The sequence below is a fragment of the Bison bison genome, unplaced genomic scaffold (genome assembly GCF_000754665.1).
Source record: "Bison bison bison isolate TAMUID 2011002044 unplaced genomic scaffold, Bison_UMD1.0 scf7180017859304, whole genome shotgun sequence".
In the NCBI taxonomy this organism is placed as follows: domain Eukaryota; kingdom Metazoa; phylum Chordata; class Mammalia; order Artiodactyla; family Bovidae; genus Bison; species Bison bison.
The window spans coordinates 592,219-609,626 of record NW_011489876.1 but is presented as its reverse complement, the minus strand read 5'-3'; the positions used below and the strand labels follow the sequence as shown (position 1 = coordinate 609,626).

The 17,408-nt window shown below is 42.9% G+C and overlaps 1 protein-coding gene across 1 annotated transcript in view; it reads left to right on the top strand.

Moving 5' to 3' along the window:
- ADAMTSL3 (ADAMTS-like 3) overlaps nt 1–17,408 on the top strand; it is a 381,686-nt gene that overhangs the window by 327,130 nt on the left and 37,148 nt on the right. Inside the window, exon 23 of the mRNA XM_010831002.1 lies at nt 6,307–6,489. Coding sequence (XP_010829304.1) covers nt 6,307–6,489 — 183 coding nt within the window. The remainder of the gene's footprint in view (nt 1–6,306; nt 6,490–17,408) is intronic.

The following is a 17,408-nucleotide window of genomic DNA, read 5'->3' as shown; positions in this document are numbered from 1 at the left end:
GCCGTGGGAACTTGAAGTTCTCTCCGTCTTATACAGCCCCTGCCTACACACGCATGCAGCTAAACCTTCCAAGGTGTTCTAAAGGAAAAGCATCACCCTCTTTAGAAGACAGCCAGAGTTATATACTCAGAGAAGAACAATTTCTTTTTTTTTTCTTAGAGTGTAGTTGCTTTACAATGTTGTGTTAGTTTCTGCTGTAGACCAAAATGAATCAGCCGTATATGCACATATATCCCCTCCCTCTTGGACTGCCCTTCTTACATCTAAAGGGAGTCTCTTGTAGACAGCATGTGGATGGCTCTTCATTTTTCATCCATTCAACCGCTCTGTGTCTCTGTGTTGGCTTCTGTACAGTAGCTGAAGCAACCACATGTCCCAGTTTTGAAGGAGCAGCCTCATGCAGATGAATTTGTCATTCAGCTCAGCTCCCGATTGTCTCTCTAACATTTGTGCTTGTCAAAGCAGCCTACAGTATTTAAAAAAAAAAAAAAAACTTTTAATTTTGTATTGGAGTATAGCCAATTAACAATGTTGTGATAGTTTTGGGTTAACAGTGAAGGGACTTAGCCGTGCATATACGTGTGTCTTTTCTCCCCAAAACTCCCCTCCCCTCCTCAGCCTGCTGTATTTTTAACACCTTTTCATAACTAAGGACGTGCCAAGACCTGTCTGTGTCCCACAGGGAGACTCTCATCATCTAGATTCAGGCAAGCTGGAAGCGAGACCCTCAGGATCAGGTTTTTGCTACATACCCAGACATACACAGTCCTGTGGGACTGGAAATGTGGACTCTGATGGCCACCAGGGTCAGAAAATTTGGAGGTGTCCCCTGAGTGGCAGTTGCAGAAATTAGGGCTCCAAATGAGCATGTCAGCTGCTTTTCTGGGTGATGCTGGTGAGATGGAGTGAGTCGGAGGGCAAGTGCCAAGAGGCCACTACAGCTGACAGCCTACCTTCCCTAAAAGCAGCTACACAGGCCACTAAATGTGAGCCAGGCCTGAAGCCAGCCCTCGGACCAAAGCTCCAGGACGAGCAAAGAGACCTCCTCCTTAGAAAGGCTGGGGGTGTGTTTCAGTGCACTGCCTGGGCAGTGCTCAGGAGGTGGTAGCCTGCCAAGAACCATCTCTCTGATTGGCACAGTCCCATGGGACCTAGGAATGCAATCCCCCCACCCCCTACACCTCCCTATCCTCCCACTGCTTCATCCAAGCCCTGTTCCTGCTCCCCCCCATCCCTGGCCACCAGAGCCACCAGATCAAGGTGCATCCCCTGGGTGGCAGCTACAAAAACCATGGTACAAGATACAGATGAAGACAAAAATAGACTCATGGACTAAGAGAACCTTTGGTTACCAAAAGGGTATGGTGGAGGGGGATAGACTGGGAGTTGGGGATCAACATATATACAGTGCTATGTTTAAGATAGATAACCAACAAGGACCTCCTGTACAGCACAGGGAACTCTGCTCAGTATTCTGTAACAACCTAAATGGGAAAAGAATTTGAAAAAGAATAGATACATGTACATGTATAACTGAATCACTTTGCTGTACACCTGAAACTAACACAACATTGTTAATCAACTGTACTCCAGTATAATATATATATATATATGTATATATATACACCAGGGTACCAACAGTAACGTCTTCCCTGGTGGCTCAGTTGGTAAAGAGTCTGCCTGCAATACGGGAGACCCAGGTTCAATCCCTGGGTCAGGAAGATCCCCTGGAGAAGAAAATGGCAACCCACTCCAGTATTCTTGCCTGGAGAATTCCGTGGACAGAGAGCCTGGTGAGCTACAGTCCATGGGGTCACAAAGAGTCGGACACGACTGAGTAACAAACACTTTCACTTCCACCCACAGTAAAGCTTGCTTCCAGGGAGCACCGGCACCACGGAGCATGGCAGAGGGTGAGCTTAAAGACAGCTCCCAGCCTTAGTAGTCTGTGGAAGGGATTTTTTTGTCAGAAACCTGTTCCATAGACATAGTCAGGATGCTTAGCTAATAGGCTTCCTTCAAGGAAAAAGGAGCACCTGGGTCTCTGGCCTCTCGCTGTGCCCTGGGGGAGTTTAAGAACTGTTTCTCCACTCTTCAGAATCCTCTGGGACCCACAAATATAAGCCCCATTAGCCACCAGAGCCACGTGATGTGGAGGTGTCCCCTGACCACAGTCACAGAAATCAGGGTGCCAGATACGAGTATAAGCTCTCTTCCAGGTGACTCCATTTATTACAGGTTCCCCTGTCCTCCAGAGTCAGGTGATCCAGAGGTGTCCTCTAGATGACACCCGCAAAGTCAGGGCCAACTTGAGTATAAGCTTTCTCCTGGGAGATTCTGGACCTCCGGAGCACGGCAAAGGGAGAGTATGATGGTTTCACCCGCCGGGCCTTGTCCCTGGAGTGTTCCAGCAGACTCCTACAAGTGTGTCTTAAATTAGATGCCTGCCCCTCAGGCCTCAAAATGTTTACAGCAACTTATCATATTATCTATTCCTGCCTTCAAAATAGATTCATCTGTACCATTTTCCTAGATTCCACATATATATGTTAATATATGATATTTGATATTTATTTTTCTTTTTCTGACTTACTTTACTCTGTATGACAGACTCTAGATTCATCCACTACAAATGACCCAATTTCATTCCTTTTTATGACTGACATATAAACATGGGGTAGGGAGAATGGAAAAGTGGGATAAACTGGGAGATTAGGATTGACATACATACACTACCATGCGTAAAATAGACAGCTAGTGGGAAATTGCTATATAACACAGGGAGCTCAGCTCAGTGCTCCATGATGACCTAGAGGAATGGGATGAGGGGTGGGATGGGGGCGCGGGTTGGGAGGGAGGGGATGTATGTATACATGAAGCTGATTCACTTTGCTATACAGCAGAAACTAACACAACATTGTAAAGCAGTGTACCCCAATTAAAAAATAATAATAAAATGCAGTTATTTTAAAAGAAAACGTTTATCGAATTCTCTATGCAGGTCTGCTCTTCCTCTTATTTTCCCTGTTTCAGTTAATGGTACCACCCGCTATCTGCATGTCCTCCTTAAATCCTTTTTCTCCTTCACTCCCCTGTATCAAATCAGTCACCAAGTCCTATTGGTTTTTCTTCTTCTTCTTTTTTTTTTATGGTTTTTCTTCTTGAGCATTTACCAAGTTGATCTATTCTCTCTAGTCCCCCTACTCCCACCCTTTTGTGTCTCACCTCAGTTGGTTCAGTGACCACCTAACTGGTCCTGCTGACCCTTGCCTGACTCTTCCCCATTTGCATCACATCCAGGGCAATGTTTCTAAAGCACCAATCTGATATTTTACCACTGCTTCAAATAATTAAGCCATTTTCTATTTCCTTCAGGATAAATTCCACCAAACTCCTTACTATGGATAATAATAAATTTTCATTTTATGGGCACCTGCTTACCTATTTAGTCATCTCTCCTTACTCCCACTCCATGTACTTTAAACTTCAGTCATAAAAAAACTCAATTTATGATTCTCCCAATGCATTATATTTTCCTTCATGTCTATGCCTTTTTGTACACCATTCCCTCTATGTAAAACAATTTTCCCCCAATTCCCACCCCCTTGTCCTCATGTATTAGCTTAGCTATTCCTGCATGTTAAAATCTTAGCCCTCTCTCCAGTCTGCATTAAATACAGTTTTTATGTGCCAGTGACATCAGTGTTTATCAGAACCCTTATGTCATGTTATTGCAATCACCTGTTCCCCCGCAAAGCCCCCTTCTAAAATTGAGTTTCATGAGGAAACCTAGTGCACGTCATATTCTTAGTTCCAGCACAGGGTCTCACACAGAGTAGGATTTTGTAAACATTTTTGAATGAATGAAATAATGGTAATGATTTATTTCATTTCAAAGTATAAGATATATAGTCAAAGCTGTACTCAAAAGAAAATAGGTTTAAATATTTTAAGTTTTTTAAAAGCCAATTCTCTGATGCCTCAGTCAGTAAAGGATCCACCTGCAATGCAGGAGACCTGAGTTCCATTCCTGGGTTGGGAAGATCCCCTGGAGAAGGGAATGGCAACCCACTCTAGTATTCTTGCCTGGAGAATTCCATAGACAGAGGAGCCTGGCGGGCTACAGACCATGGGGTCGCAAAGAGTCAGACAGACACAACTTAGTGACTAACACTTTCCCTGTTTCACAAATACTAACTCAAAGTTTTAGAAATTTCCATGTGAGTTAGAGTTACAAGGAAATTTCTTTGATTTGACAACTATCAGAAAACAAAAGCAAACCACCTGCTTAAGGATAAAACAGTAATGTTCCCTTTAGAGTTGGAAGCGAGAGAAATGTGCCTGCTCTAACTTATTATTCAGCATTGTTCTAGAGACTTTAGTTAATACAATGCAATAGTTAATAGAAAAATACATAGGGCTTCCCTGGTGGCTTAGATGGTAAAGAATCTGCCTGCAACGCAGGAGACATGGGTTCGATCCCTGGGTCTAGAAGATCCCCTGGAGAAGGGAATGGCTACCCACTCCAGTATTCTTGCCTAGAGAATTCTGTGGACAGAGGAGCGTGGCAGGCTACAGTCTATGAGGTTGCAAAGAATCAGACATGACTGAGTGAGTAACACTTTCACTTTCATAGATATAAATATAGGAAAAAATGATAAAATTGTCATTACATAGAGGTGATATGATTGTTTACTATTAAAAATGAAGAAAATTACTTGAAAACTATTCAAAATAATCACTTTAGTAAGATGATTAGATACCATATAAATATGCCAGTGTTTATTGCTTTCCTAATTGTGAACAATAAACAACTATAAAATATATTTTAAAAGAGCCTGCTTACTATGGAAGTAAAAAATATAAGATGCCTAATAATCTATCAAAAAATACACAGGACCTACCTACACTCTGGTTAAGAAATAAGTTCTGGAGGAAAGTGCATGGGTGTGAATTTCAGATCCAAGGTGTGCTAGCTGGTGTCCTTAGGGAATTTTAACCTCTCCTTGTGTTTATATTTGAAAAGAAACACCAACAAAAGATAAGTACACCTGTGATTAGCACTTCTCTGGAAATTTAGGTTCTGGGCTGGTTTTGCCTTGACCAGCTTCCTTAGCTGTAAGACAAAGCTAACAATGGCTGCTTCCCCAGAGTTGGAAAAAGACTGTGAGAATCTAAGGGTTCATGAAGCATGTGTTTTGCCTTTTGTGAGATGCATAGCAGATTTCATAATTAGAGCAGTGACATCTCTTTTTTGCCAGAAAGCCTTGCGGTGTCTGCCAGTCTCTCTAGGCAGAGCACTGCAGGAAGATGAGACATCCTCAAAACCAATAACCTTGCTGGATCTCAGACATCATCCAAGGTCACCCAGCTCTTAAGAATCAAATGAGGGACTTCCAAGGTTGTCCAGTGGTTAGGACTCTGTGCTTCCAATGCAGGGGGCCGGGGCTCAATCCCTGGTCAGAGAACTAAGATCCCACATGCCACACAGTGCGACCAAAAAATAAATAAATAAATAAAAAGACACCAATTTAGAAAAATGCAAATGGACTTATTTTTTAAAAAAGGAACCTAATGCGATTCCTCTGAGCTTCACACCCCAAAGCCCAGCAAACTGCTGAGACTTCGAGACTTCTCAAGATGTAAGGGAAGAAATTCTTTCAATCCCTCATGTTCCTCCCTGTGTCCCGAGATGTCATGTACAGTCTGTTCACCCCACACTGACCCAAATGTAAAACGCAACCCTTCTTTGTGTTCCCTGATATTATCCTCTTTCACAAAAGTGGGGATGAGCAAAATCTATTTCCTAAAGATTTTGTATTCTTCCTGAAGGAGGAATGTCACATTGCATGTGCATAGTGGGCCACTTAATGATCCATATTTGATATTTTTGTTTCCGAAAACCTTCTTTGCGACAACCCACTGCTAGGAATTTCTGTTTCTCTGCCTCCACATTGATCTGGCTTCATCAGCTCCTCTTTTCCAACCAGTCTTGCATTACCTTTACTCAACTTCAGCCTACTCTCACTTTCCAGTGCAGAGCAAGCCCACCCTCTTTGGCTCCTGCTCTTTGACTCCTAGATGTAAACTACCCCCATCTTCAGCTGACCCAAGCCCTTTGCTTCAGCAGCATCCCTTGCCTGCCATAGAGGAGGGGTAGGAATAGAAAGAGCCGTGTTTCCTATTACGTGCGATGAAACCCATTTGCTGGCTTGTGGCCAGAATGCTAAATGGTATTTGTCATGTGATTCTGTGTCTCTGTTCCTAAAGGAATTTGCCTTTGTCATATCTGTTTTTATTCCAAAGGTGTCCCTCAGCCTAATGTAACTTGGTTGAAGAAAGGAGGATCTCTGAGTGACAATATTTCCTTGCTTTTCAATGGATCCCTGTTGTTGCAGAACCTTTCCCTTGAAAATGAAGGAACCTATGTCTGCACAGCCACCAATGCTCTTGGAAAGGCAATGGCAACATCTGTCCTCCACTTGCTGGGTAAGCACCAAGTCCTTGTTTTCAAGTGCTTCCTATAATATGTTCGAAGTAGGACCCGGTTTTGTGGATTCTGAAGTCAAGGAGTAAACAAGTGGACGTTATATGGTTTTAACTATTGCTGTCACTGTCTACTTACAAACAGGTGCTAAATCTAATACTCTATCTTACCTGTTCTTCTCTCAGAAGGCTGTGACTGCCTTGCTGCTGCTTCTCTGCCTAAGAACCTACAATGAGATATAAACTTTCTGCCCAGAATCAAGATCCTTCATATGCTGCCTCTATGTGTGTGCTTGTGTGCCAAGTTGCTTCAGTCCTGTCTGACTCTTTGTGACCCCATGGACTGTAGCCCACCAGGCTCCTCTGACTGTAGGATTCTCCAGGCAAGCATACTGAAGTATGTTGTCATGTCCTCCTCCAGGGGGATCTTCCCAACCCAGGGATCAAACCCACATCTCGTTCATCCCCTGCATTGGCCGGCAGGTTCTTTACCGCTAGCACCACCTGGGAAGCCCATTCTGGCTCTGCTGCGTTGCTTTAGTCGTGTTCGACTCTGTGCGACCCCATAGATGGCAGCCCACCAGGCTTCCTGTCCCTGGGATTCTCCAGGCAAGAACACTGGAGTGGGTTGCCATTTCCTTCTCCAAGGCATGAAAGTGAAAAGTGAAAGTGAAGTCGCTCAGTCGTGTCCGACTATAGCAACCCCATGGACTGCAGCCTACCAGGCTCCTCCGTCCATGGGATTTTCTAGGCAAAAGTACTGGAGTGGGGTGCCATTGCCTTCTCTGATTCTGGCTCTACATGTCCTTAATTTATAACCCTGGCCTCTGTTCTAAGCTAGCACTAAACTCTGTTCTAGGCAATGCACTTTCCCGCACTGTGATCCAACACCACACACACACCATGCAGCTTACTCTGGAAATCTGGCTTCCATTCATACTGCTCTCCCAGAAAGAAGTGGCCTAGCTTACGGTGAAGAGTGCCGGATTCATGATCTCCAAAGGAGAGAATTTTGCTTCGGGACCAAAGACACACTTTCAGTCACTCAGAACTTCATATGGCCAAAGTTTTATTACAGTGAAAAAGGGACAGAGAAAGCTTCTGACATAGACATCAGAAGGGGGCGGAGAGTGCCCCCACTCACCAGTTCAGGTGTAGCTTTATATACTTTTTCAATTGATTACTAGCAATAGATTAAAAGAATATCTCAAGGTTTTAAAGGTCTTTCTAGACCCACTCCCACAACATACATCTTAAAATAACAGGAATAGTCAGAAGGTTTTTCTTAAGAAGGAGAAACATGTCCTCAAGCAAGATACATTGTTGTTATATAATCATTAGTTCAGTTCAGTCACTCACCGCTCCGACTCTTTGCCACCCCATGAACTGCAGCACGCCAGGCCTCCCTGTCCATCACCAACTCCTGGAGTCCACCCAAACCCATATCCATCGAGTTGATGATGCCATCCAACCATCTCATCCTCTGTCGTCTCCTTCTCCTCCTGCCTTCAATCATTCCCAGCATCAGGGTCTTTTCCAATGAGTCAGCTCTTCACATCAGGTGGCCAGAGTTTCAGCTTCAACATCAGTCCTTCCAATGAACATCCAGGACTGATCTTTAGGATGGACTGATTGGATCTCCTTGTAGTCCAAGGAACTCTCAAGAGTCTTCTCCAACACCACAGTTCAAAAGCATCAATTCTTTGGTGCTCAGATTTCTTTATAGTCCAACTCTCACATCCATACATGGAAAAACCATAGCCTTGACTAGACGGACCTTTGTTGGCAAAGTAATGTTAGCTCTGGGCTTAAAGAAAGTTAGTCTTAGGGGAAATAGATTGTTGTAGCAACTCAGAGCTTAAGAAAGAATGTCTTAAGTGACTAAGACAAGGAATGTAGAAAAAGTTTGTCCCTTTCTCCTCCTTGAGGGTCCTGGTCTTCTTATTGATCTACCTAAGAATTAGCTCTTTCACCGTCCTTTAAGCTACCTGAATTCTCATCTCCTATGTGAATCCTTCTCTGATTGTTTTGGACCTCTCCTTTCTCACTGCTTAGTCCCTGACTGAATCCTGACACACATTAGTCTCCAGTTGTTTCCTCCACTAAATTGTGGGTCCCTTCATGCTAGAGACCATGTCTAATGTTTCTTTTGTGCCCTAAGAATATAATATAGTATGAGGCACCCAGCAGGTGCTCAATAATTACTAATCGGTGGAGTCAGTATTTTAGTTTGGGAAAGGTCATTGCAGTGAGCCCCTGGCACAGGATGGCATTTGGATGCTTCTGCTGCTGTCTTTAGGGATAATATCTGGAGCTCAGCAAACTCTTGACATCAGAATGAGCTTCAAGTTGCGATGGTTTAAGACTCAATAAATAATGCTCCTCTTTCCCCCCAGAGTTTGGAAGCGATTAAGAGTTAATCACAGAAGTCAGCTAGACCGACATGAGCTATCATTCATTACTTCCCCTTTGTATCTCCAGCACCTCAGATAGGTGTAAGTATTAAATATGTGTCTCATAAATGGATAATATTGGATCAATGGCAGAACTGGTATGAGATTATAGAACGCACTGCTGAACTAAGGGGATGATGGAAGGAGCTTTCTCCATGGCTTTTCTTGTTGGCAGTTAGAGGAACCCAGAGACATAAATGGGTTTCCCTGATGGTTCAGCAGTAAAAAATCCACCTGCAATTCAGGAGACCCAGTTTCAATCCGTGGATCAGAAAGATCCCCTGGAGGAGGAAATGGCAACCCGCTCCAGTGTTGTCGCCTGGGAATCCTGTGGACAGAGCAGTCTGGCCGGCTACCATCCATAAGGTTGCAAAGAGTCAGACACAGCTGAGCACACATGCAGGCACAGAGACACAAATAGATGGGGAGTTGGAATAGTCACGTGTGAAGCACTTTCATGTTCATTACCTCTTTTGATGTTTACAATAGCACAGTGTTGGGGGCAGTAATCTTTTATCCAGTTGTATAAATGAGGAAACCTGAGACTCATAAAAGTGTGTGCCAGAGCCCAAATATATAGTTTTCTCTTTCAGTGTTGCTCATATCACCCTCCTGGACTCTTAGTGCTGGCCAGAAAGACCCTGGTATGCCTCTTGTTGCTGTTGTTCAGTCTCTAAGTCATGTCTGACTCATGTGACCCCATGGACTGCAGCATGCCAGGCCCAAAGACCTCTGTGGTCCTCTAGGATCTTAATATGGAAGATTTTCAACAGATAGGGTAGGCTTAGCCTGTCTAATGCTAGTGCCTTCCCTCAGGTCCCTGAGAAGTCAGTTCCGGCCTTACCCCTTCCTTCCCCCCTCCACTCAGGGGTCTGCATGGTGTCTCAGTTCTGCACCACACATCTCTTCTCTTCACACATCTCTGCAGTCAGGCAGCTCTTGACTCTAGTCACGTGACTGAGGAATCAAGAATGACGTCACACAGTATACAGCATTCCCCACCATCGTCTGCTCTTACACTTAATGCTGCACAACCTTCCTAAAAGTGTGCACCTGTCACCATGTGATGTTCCCTATAAAGCATCACCCCTTGCCCTGTTCCCAGAGCTGTCTGGAGGGGAGGAGCCTGTCAGCCCCAGCTGCTTCCTTCAGTCCCTTCTGGAATTTCAGTGAATATATTTTTTCCTACCTTGTTAGTTAGGCTGTAAACCCTGAATACATGTAGAGATGCTATATGTTAGTGTGGCTAAGAACCTGTTAAACTTGTCCTTCCATATGCAAGCTTAAAAAAAAAAATCCACTCCAGAGGAAGCCCAGGGAGCTCATATCCCAAATGTGCATCATTATTTGTGGTAACACAGGTATTGGTTTTCGAGTTGCAAAATGATCACTAACTTGGTAAATGTTTATAGAGGAAAGATTTGCTAAGGATTATTGAATCAATTCTTTCATTGGTCTTCTTTCACAAGTATGTTTTCCCACACATATTAACTTTGTTATGTATCAGTGCTTAGTCACAAGAACCTAATCGACGTATGTCTTGCAAAACTCTTTAAGAGGCCAAGAGATAGGGACAGAGTTAAGAAAATCAAAATATTTATGAGAATGAGGTTTAACTCTGTGCCTGAGGATTTGCAAAGCATGAAGATAATGGGACACTTTATTCTCAAAATAGTGACATATTATCTACAGCTACAGATTCATTCTAAAGGAGATCAGTCCTGGGTGTTCTTTGGAAGGAATGATGCTAAAGCTGAAACTCCAGTACTTTGGCCACCTCATGCTAAGAGTTGACTCATTGGAAAAGAGTCTGATGCTGGGAGGGATTGGGGGCAGGAGGAGAAGGGGACGACAGAGGATGAGATGACTGGATGGCATCACTGACTCGATGGACGTGAGTCTGAGTGAACTCCGGGAGTTGGTGATAGACAGGGAGGTCTGGCGTGCTGCGATTCAAGGGGTCGAAAAGAGTCGGACACGACTGAGTGACTGAATGGAACTGAACAGATTCTTTATTGAGAATAAAGATCCTTGGTACTTAGGATAAAAAAGAAAATCAGAAATGCCTGAATCACAGGGAACCCATACTGCTGATCTCAGCTCCTTGTAGCTGAAAATGAGTGAATTGCAGAAGGATACACAGAAGTTGCTGTCTGACCTCATGTTTAACTATGTCTACTCTATAGGAACAGTAAAGGCTACATCATTTCAATCTTTTAAATCTTTAGCTAGTGTCTTTGATTTTCAGGTTATGTCATATAGAATGTAACTCTGCAAATAGAGATTCTAGAGATGTGGATGCAGGGAGAGCATAGAAGGAGAAAATCATGTTGAGTTGCCATTCAACAAGCCAGCTCATGTTATTTATGAGATCATTACCTAGGGGTATTTACGTGATACTGTTTTCTCTTCTTTTCGACACAATGCTACCATCCTTACAAGCACCTTTGTCCATTCATTCAACATTCATCTTAGTCTGTTTGCACTACCATAACAACGTAGCACAGACCAGCATGGAGGGGGTGGCTTATAAACAACAGACATTTATTTCTTGCAGTTCTGGAGGCAGGGACATCCAAGATCAAGGTAGGGCCAGATCCGATGTCTGATGAGGGCCAGCTGCCTGGTTCACAGACAGTCGTCTTTTTGCTGTGTCCTCTTATGGCCAAAGGGATAAAGGGGCTCCCTGGGGCTTCTTTCATTAGGGCACTAATCTCACTCATGAGGGCTCCGCCTATGTGACCTAATTACTTCCCAATGCCCCCACCTCCTGCATGTTAGGATGTGACACGTAAATTTTAGAGAGACACAAACATTCAGACACAAACATAGCCATGTTCAGCAAATATTTGCCCAGTGCATGCTTGCTTTTGCCAGAGCTGGGAATATGTAGATGACCTAGTCCTTGAGAAGCCCATAGTCTAGAGAAGGAGATGCTCATGTGAACAGATATTTGAAGCAGAGTGACAAACGCTGTAATGGTTGTTTGTTGTTCAGCCGCTAAGTCATGTCTGACACTTTGCGACCCTGTGGACTGCAGCATGCCACACTTCCCTGTCCTTCACTATCTCCTGGAGTTTGCTCAAATTCATGTCCATTGAGTCGGTGATGCTATCTAACCATCTCATCCCTCATCCTCTGCCACCTCCTTTGCCTTTTGCCTTCAATCTTTCCCAGCATCAGGCTCTTTTTCAGTGAGTCAGCTCCAAAGGACACAGTAGCTCTGAGGAGGGGTCCCTAATGCTCTCTGGAGAAGCCAACCAGGTTTTCACATAAGTCAGGATGTTGCTCTGGGAGGAGGAAGAAGAATGTTCCAGGCAGAGAAATCAGGATGTGCAAAGGCAGAGAGAAGTTCCATGTGGAATGGAACATGGAAATCAAATGAATGCCTTCAAATCAGTTAATTAAAAGATTGGATACTCATGAGGCTGAAATTGCTGGTAAAGGTGACATCTTTGGAATATTTAAAACTTTGATTTATTGAAACTACCTACATTGTTCTACCACCTCCTGCACACACACACATGCACCACACACACATACGCACCACACACACACACATGTGTACATTGTGGAATGTGCCAAGCCTTCAGTGGCTAGCATTTCAAAGAAATTCATTGGTCACCTTAACAAATACTGGCTGAGCACCTAAGTATATAATGTGTCTAGTCTCAAGGATTTGGCATTCCAGTCAGAGAGATGGATAATAAACCAGTAAACAAATAAGTGTACAGGATATTTCTCTGTGGAAAGTGCTATGAAGAAAAGGAAGTAGGATGGTGAGCCCAATGGTGATTGTGCATCATTTAGCCCTCTGAGGAGGTGATACTTGACTCCAGACCTAAAGGATAGGGTGGAGACTTCCATCCCAAGAGGTGAGGAAAGAGCATTTCTGGCAGAGGGAGCAGTAAGTGCGAGGACTCTAAAGTGAGCACAGGCTGTGCGTGGTCAAGGAACAGAAAGAAGATTCGTTTGGTGAGGGTTCAGTGGGGTAGAAGGAGAGGTGTGTGAGATGAAGCTGGAGAGTTTCTGAGGACCAAATCATTCAAGCCTCTGAAGGTCAAGGTAAAGACTGGAGTTTTATTCCCAAAATATGAGAAGCCACTGAGGAGTTCTATGTGGGAGGAAATAATGATCTACTTTTTCAATTCATTTGTGTCAAAAATCATTCATCATAAAACAAAAAAAAATCAAATTGGACCTCATCAAGAATGTGCTAATCAAAGACACTATTAAGAATATGACCACACAAGCCTTAGACTGGGAGAAAGATTGGCAGTCCTATGTCTGATTAAGAACTTATGTCCAGAATATATGAGGAACTATTACAGTTTAACAATGAATTCTCCCCTCCCTGAGAAAGACAATGGCAAGAGACTTGAAGTTCACAAAAAAGACTGACAGATGGAATCAGGAAAATGAAAATTGAAAGCACAATGAGATACAGTATCACACCTACCAGAAGAGTGAAAACCAACTGATGATGGAAACTTTTTGGCATCAAAAGAAATTCCCAATGCACTGCAGATAGATGGATAAAATGGGGCAACCACATTGGAAAACTATGTGGCAGTTTCTAATAAACTTAAGCACATACCTACCCTTGACCCAACAATTCCATTCACAGGTATTTACCCGAGAACAATGAAAACATGTTCACACACACAAAAAAATACAAGCATGTTCTTTTCAGTCTTTACTTCATAATGACCATTAATAGGAGAATAGATAAAGTATGGTATAGTCATACAATGGAGTAGTATTCAGCAATAAAAAAGAATGAGTTACTGATATACGCAACTATATGGGTGAATCTCAAAAACATTATGTTACGCAAAAGAAGCCAGACAGAAAAGAGTGCATATTGTATGAAGTCCAAGAACAGATACTACTGATGTATGTTGACAGAAATAAAGAAGTAGTTGCCTTGGAGGAGGGGCAGTGCAGTTCAGTTCAGTTGTTCAGTTGCATCCAACTCTTTGTGACCCCATGGACCGCACCACACCAGGCTTCAACGTCCATCACCAACTCCCAGAGTTTACTCAAACTCATGTCCATCAAGTTGGTGATGCCATCAAACCATCTCATCCTCTGTTGTCCTCTTCTCTTTCTGCCATCAGTCATTCACAGCATCAGGGTCTTTTCCAATGAATCAGTTCTTCGCATCAGGAGGCCAAAGTATTAGAGTTTCAGCTTCAACATCAGCCTTCCAATGAACACCCAGGACTGATCTCCTAGTCCTTCCAATGAACACCCAGGACTGATCTCCTTTAGGATGGACTGGTTGGATCTCCTTGAAGTCCAAGGGACTCTCAAGAGTCTTCTCCAACATCACAGTTCAAAAGCATCAATTCTTTGGTGCTCAGCTTTCTTTATGGTCCAACTCTCACATCTGTACATGACTACTGGAAAAACCATAGTGTTGACTTAGATGGACCTTTGTTGGCAAAGTAATGTCTCTCCTTTTTAATATGCTGTCTAGGTTGGTTATAGCTTTTCTTCCAAGGAGCAAGCATCTTTTAATTTCATGGCTATAGTCACCATCTGCAGTGATTTTGAAGCCCCCCAAAATAAAGTCTCTCACTGTTTCCATTGTTTCACCATCTATTTGCCATGAAGTGATGGGACCGGATGCTATGATCTTAGTTTTCTAAATGTTGAGTTTTAAGCCACCTTTTTCACTCTCCTCTTTCACTTTCATCAAGAGGCTCTTTAGTTGTTCTTCGTTTACTGCCATAAGGGTGGTGTCATCTGCATATCTGAGGTTATTGATATTTCTCCCAACAATCTTGATTCCAGCTTGTGCTTCATCCAGCCCAGCGTTTGGCATGATGTGCTCTGCATATAAGTTAAATAAGCAGGGTGACATTATACAGCCTTGATGTACTCTTTTCCTGATTTGGAACCAGTCTGTTGTTCCATATCCAGTTCTAATTGTTGCTTCTTGACCTGCATACAGATTTCTCAGGAGGCAGGTAAGGTTGTCTGGTATACCCCCATGTCTTGAAGAATTTTCCACAGTTTATTGTGATCCACACAGCCAAAGGCTTTGGCGTAGTCAATAAGCAGAAGTAGGTGGTTTTCTGGAACACTGTAGCTTTTTTGATGATCCAATGGATGTTGGCAATTTGATCTCTGCTTCCTCTGCCTTTTCTAAATCCAGCTTGAACATCTGGAAGTTCACGGTTCATGCACTGTTGAAGCATGGCTTGGAGAATTTTGAGCCTTACTTTGCTAGAGAGTGAGATGAGTACAATTGTGCAGTAGTTGGAACAATCTTTGGGATTGCCTTTCTTTGGGATTGGAATGAAAACTGACCTTTTCCAGTCCTGTGGCCACTGCTGAGTTTTCCGAATTTCCTTGTATATTGAGTGCAGCACTTTCACAGCATTATCTTTTGGGATTTGAAATAACGCAACTGGAATTCCATCACCTCCACTAGCTTTGTTCATAGTGATGCTTCCTAAGGCCCACTTGACTTCACATTCCAGGATGTCTGGCTCTAGGTGAGTGATCACATCATTATGGTAGTCTGGGTCATGATGATCTTTTTTGTATAGTTCTTCTGTGTATGCTTGCCACCTCTTCTTGATATCTTCTGCCTCTGTTAGGTCCATACCATTTTGGTCTTTTATTGAGCCTATCTTTGCATGAAATGTTCCCTTGGTATCTCTAAATTTCCTTGAAGAGATCTCTAGTCTTTTCTACCCTATTATTTTCCTCTATTTCTTTGCATTGGTCACTGAAGAAGGCTTTCTTCTCTCTCCTTGCTATTCTTTGGAACTCTGCACTCAGATGGGTATATCTTTCCTTTTCTCCTTTGTCTTTAGCTTCTCTTCTTTTCTCAGCTATTTGTAAGGCCTCCTCAGACAACCATTTTGCATTTTTGCATTTCTTTTTCTTGGGGATGGTCTTGCTCACTGTCTCTTGTACAATGTCACAGACCTCAGTCCATAGTTCTTCAGGCACTCTGTCTATCAGATCTAATCCCTTGAATCTATTTGTCATTTCCACTGTATAATCATAAGGGATTTGATTTAGGTCGTACCTGAATGGTCTTCCATTCAGGTATGGTCTTCCATTCAGAAAGTAGTGGTTTTCCCTGCCTTCTTCAATTTAAGTCTGAATTTGTCAATAATGAGTTCAAGATCTGAGCCGCAGTCAGCTCCCAGTCTTGTTTTTGCTGACTGTATAGAGCTTCTCCATCTTTGGCTGCAAAGAATGTAATCATTCTGATTTCGGTATTGACCATCTGGTTGTGTTGTTGGAAGATGGTGTTTGCTATGACCAATGTGTTCTCTTGGCAGAACTCTGTTAGCCTTTAACCTGCTTCATAGATGAGAGGATGCTTTATGAGTGATGGAATGTATATACCTTGCTCTGGATCATGGTTACCTAAGTACATACAATTGTGAAAACTCATAGAACTGCATGTTTGACATATAAGCATTTTTTCTTATATGAATTATACCTCAGTAAAAAGAGGTGTATTTTTTTAAAGAAATGCATGTATGTCTTGCCTTGAACTGTCTTGCCTTTATGAAATATGACATAGAGTTAGGTATGGCATCAGACACACTGGGTTCCAGTCCAGCTGCAGGACCTTGGAAAAGTCACATAGCTTCTTTCCATTTCTGCAAGTAAAAATAATCTAAATCAAAAGATGGCCATGAGAATTCAATGGAAAATTGATGTTAAAGTGTTTAACTCCGTACCTATTACCTGGAAACTTCTCAATAAACTAAGCTATTTCTAAAAATGTTTTAAATAAGCTGTAGGGCACCTAAAAATGTGTACTGTTCTGCTTTGCAAATGATATGCAAGTTAGGACAAAATTCCAAAATCAGAAGGAAGCACTGGAAAACAGTTAAGCTAAAGGCATAGGTGTACTCAGTGGAGCACCCTGTGGACACAGCTGGTAGCTATTACTTACTTGTGATTATTACAAGAAAATCTGGTACTTTCTGTGATCATACACAAATCTGTCATCGTCATGTCCTACTTCATCTTTTTATCCAGTGTCAAAAGGGAAAGGAAAGGCTACTTGGAACGAGGACTAAAAGGAAAACAAACCATGATTATTCGAAGTGGTCAGCTTCAGCTTTTTTAAAGGAAACTCCCATTTTCATCTTTCCAGAAGGCTCTATGGCAAATTATTTATTCAGCTTCAGGTCTCATCTGAAGTTTAGATTAAGAATTAGTAGAGAAGTAAGAATGGAATTGAAATGTATCTTGAACCTGTCTGCTTAATCCCTGCTCCCCGCTAAATCATCTTTCATCTCTCTCAGTCTGATCCACTTTTGAGAAAGAGAATCCATTAGGGCATCCCCCGGAGAGACCCTCCTCTCTTGGCTCTGCTTGGAGAGTCTTGAGAAGCCGGCCCACTGCACAGAGTTTCTCCTCCTTCTCTGGGATTTTTCTGGCAGATCTAGCTGGCCTGAGACAACCCCTTTCCCAGGCTGTATGTCT